Source organism: Etheostoma spectabile, chromosome 2 (assembly GCF_008692095.1).
Source record: "Etheostoma spectabile isolate EspeVRDwgs_2016 chromosome 2, UIUC_Espe_1.0, whole genome shotgun sequence".
In the NCBI taxonomy this organism is placed as follows: Eukaryota; Metazoa; Chordata; class Actinopteri; order Perciformes; family Percidae; genus Etheostoma; species Etheostoma spectabile.
Window position 1 is genome coordinate 9,368,122 of NC_045734.1, and position 2,703 is coordinate 9,370,824.

General features: G+C 41.9%; 1 protein-coding gene across 3 annotated transcripts in view; it reads left to right on the forward strand.

Annotated features, from left to right (window-relative positions):
* znf827 (zinc finger protein 827) overlaps window positions 1–2,703 on the forward strand; it is a 70,119-nt gene that overhangs the window by 61,900 nt on the left and 5,516 nt on the right. For all 3 annotated transcript variants that reach the window (XM_032534058.1, XM_032534050.1, XM_032534071.1), the window contains 2 exons: window positions 165–374; window positions 1,320–1,497. In XM_032534058.1, the coding sequence (XP_032389949.1) occupies window positions 165–374; window positions 1,320–1,497 (388 nt within the window). The remainder of the gene's footprint in view (window positions 1–164; window positions 375–1,319; window positions 1,498–2,703) is intronic.

A 2,703-nucleotide genomic window follows, 5' to 3' on the forward strand; every position in this document is an offset into this window, starting at 1 on the left:
TGTGCATAACGATGGGGTTGTTGAAACTGATTTTTCAGCATAAGGGATACCTCACAATTTCTGAAGGGTTTCAACTAATATCTTTTACCAGGAATGTTCTGGTACTATTCTTTCCCAACTTTGCTTTCTGTCATAATAATAGGACTTTCTTCCATTGTGTCCAGGTCTAAACTCAAGGAGTCCCCTCAGCGAGACCAAGAGCACCTCCTCGTCCCTCTCAGCCCTCAGCGACTCACTCAACAGCTCAGAGGGCGGAGACCTCACCCACGGTAATGAAGAACTGCGGGGCCTGCTCGCCCCGCCCTCCTCTGCAGGCAGCCAGTCCAGCTCTGGAAGCCACTCGGGATCAGGAACTGAGGACAAGTCTGACAAAGGCAAGGCATTGTGGGAACTATTACAACCAGATACACTTCATCATTTTAATGCCCTTGAAAACCTTGTACAACAGTATATATTCACAACTGACTAGGCAACAAAATATGTGATTTGATTGGATTTGATTCACAGTTCCCAAACAACCTAACTGTGTGTTCATTCAGGGCCCGTTCCCTATAGTAAGAAGCTGATTGAGAAAATAAGTTTTCATGTCCTTTTTAAAGCCTTCAAGTCGGTCTAAAGTAGAATGGAGCTTGCTCTTTGGTCAGAAAGTTGCTTGGCTGAATGACAGACCAAGTAGGTGGTCATTCATTTAATCTAGAACATAGTATACTGTATAAGTTCTGAAGTGACAAAATTACATGTTGACCTCATTCACTCAATAGTGTACGTACTGTATATGTTGAATTCTTTTTTTTCCTCCATTCATTAATTTGGCAGATCTTTCTGAGGTCCCAGATGAGGGCATCAGGGTTATTTGTTTAGTACATTAGTTTCCGTTACAAATTTGGGGGTGTGGAGTTTGAAAGATGTGGGCGTTTACCATGCAAGGAGGGTTTAACAAAATATGCCATCAAGCTGTATTATGGGACAATTAGGACTCATTGCTTTTGCAGCTTGAAGTCAGGATATTCAGCTCCCACTGCATCAATTTGGACTTTTTTTCTGTCACTTGTGAGTCCCATGATCTTTATAGAAGTGCAGTGCATTTGCAGCTGTGAATCTTGCTTTATATTCTTGCTATATTTATGTGAGTGGGCATTATTGAACCCGACTGTTCCCCATATCTGAACTCTCTTTGTTTCTGTTTCTAGGGTCACTCTGAGATTTCAGTCATGTGGAGTCTGAGGAGCACAACCAGACTCTGCAACAAAACCATTACATTTAAAATCATTCAAACAGACTCAGTCTTAACTCACCCTCTCCTCTTTCCTTCTCTATAGGCTTTGAGTGTGTCTTCTGCAATTTTGTGTGCAAGACACGTAGCATGTATGAACGGCACCTTCAGATCCACCTCATCACGCGAATGTTTGAGTGCGACGTCTGCCACAAGTTCCTCAAGACGCCCGAGCAGCTGCTGGAGCACAAGAAGTGCCACACCGTCCCCTCCGGAGGGCTCAAGTAAGGAAAGCAAGTACAGACAGAGGTTCCTAACTCCGCCCGTCCTTCCCCTCCCTCACCCCTCACCCTGTCAATTTACTAAACACAAAACACACAGTCATAGACCAAGGTGGGCAAGCTATGGCATATTTAAATTTGGCTACAAAAAAAAAATTTAAAGCCTCAGGCATCTCACAATGGTTTCAATTATTTTATATGCACCATTTAACTAATTTTACATTTAAAAAATGATTCATGTAAATAAAAGAATACAAAAAGATGCATAATGTCATATGCATAAATCTGGCTGACATTATCATGATTCTTTTATAATAAGAGCTGAACAGCAATACAGCTGAAGACAGAATCACAGATTTGTGGACTATTTGAATATTATTCTAGCCATGTGTCCTTTATCAGTTAACCTCACTTGAATGTTCATTATCTGCAGCCAGCAAATAAAATGATACAAGCTGTAGTCCTGCTGGACAGCCTTTCTTGGCAAGTATAACGTATTAGACAGTGGTCTCTGGGTCTGCAGTGGCTGCTATGAACAGAAGGGAGAGTGGATAGGAGATGGAAATGGGCTTCCCCTCAGGGTCTGTTGTTCCATTGCCCACAGCAAAACAGCCATGCCAGAGAAACATATCTGATGAAACCTGCATTCCAGAAAGCTACTTCCACCCCAATACAGACACTAATATAATTGCTGTTGGTACATCCGTAGAAGACAATCATTTAGAAGAAGCACAAATGTCAGATCCTGTTTGTAACATCATAGTCTAGACATTGACACAAGTCAATCCAAATATGACAAAATGAATGCATGCTTTGTTTTACACAGCATGAATGTTGTGGAAATAATGACCCTGATGAAAAGCTTTTAATATACAATATCCAAACCTATCTCATTCTGTAGTTTGCATCCCAACCCCTAAAGTACTCATGCACATGCATGTTGGCTCTAGTGGTCTAATTTTAACGATTCTTGACAAGGCAGCCTTGTTTTTTTTCTGTAGCTCTAGTCCCCTCACATGCTTCCCTCTCCATCTCCAGCCTCCAGTCCCACAGGAGCCTTTGTTGTACTGTGGCACGTTTATGTCCCATTTTTAGGTCTGTCAAGCTAACATAAAGCCCATCTGTTGATCTCAACATTTACACCACACACAGTGTTTGGGTTCAGGCCAATCCTACTAATGTACTTTCACACAGATTCAGTTCTAGGGT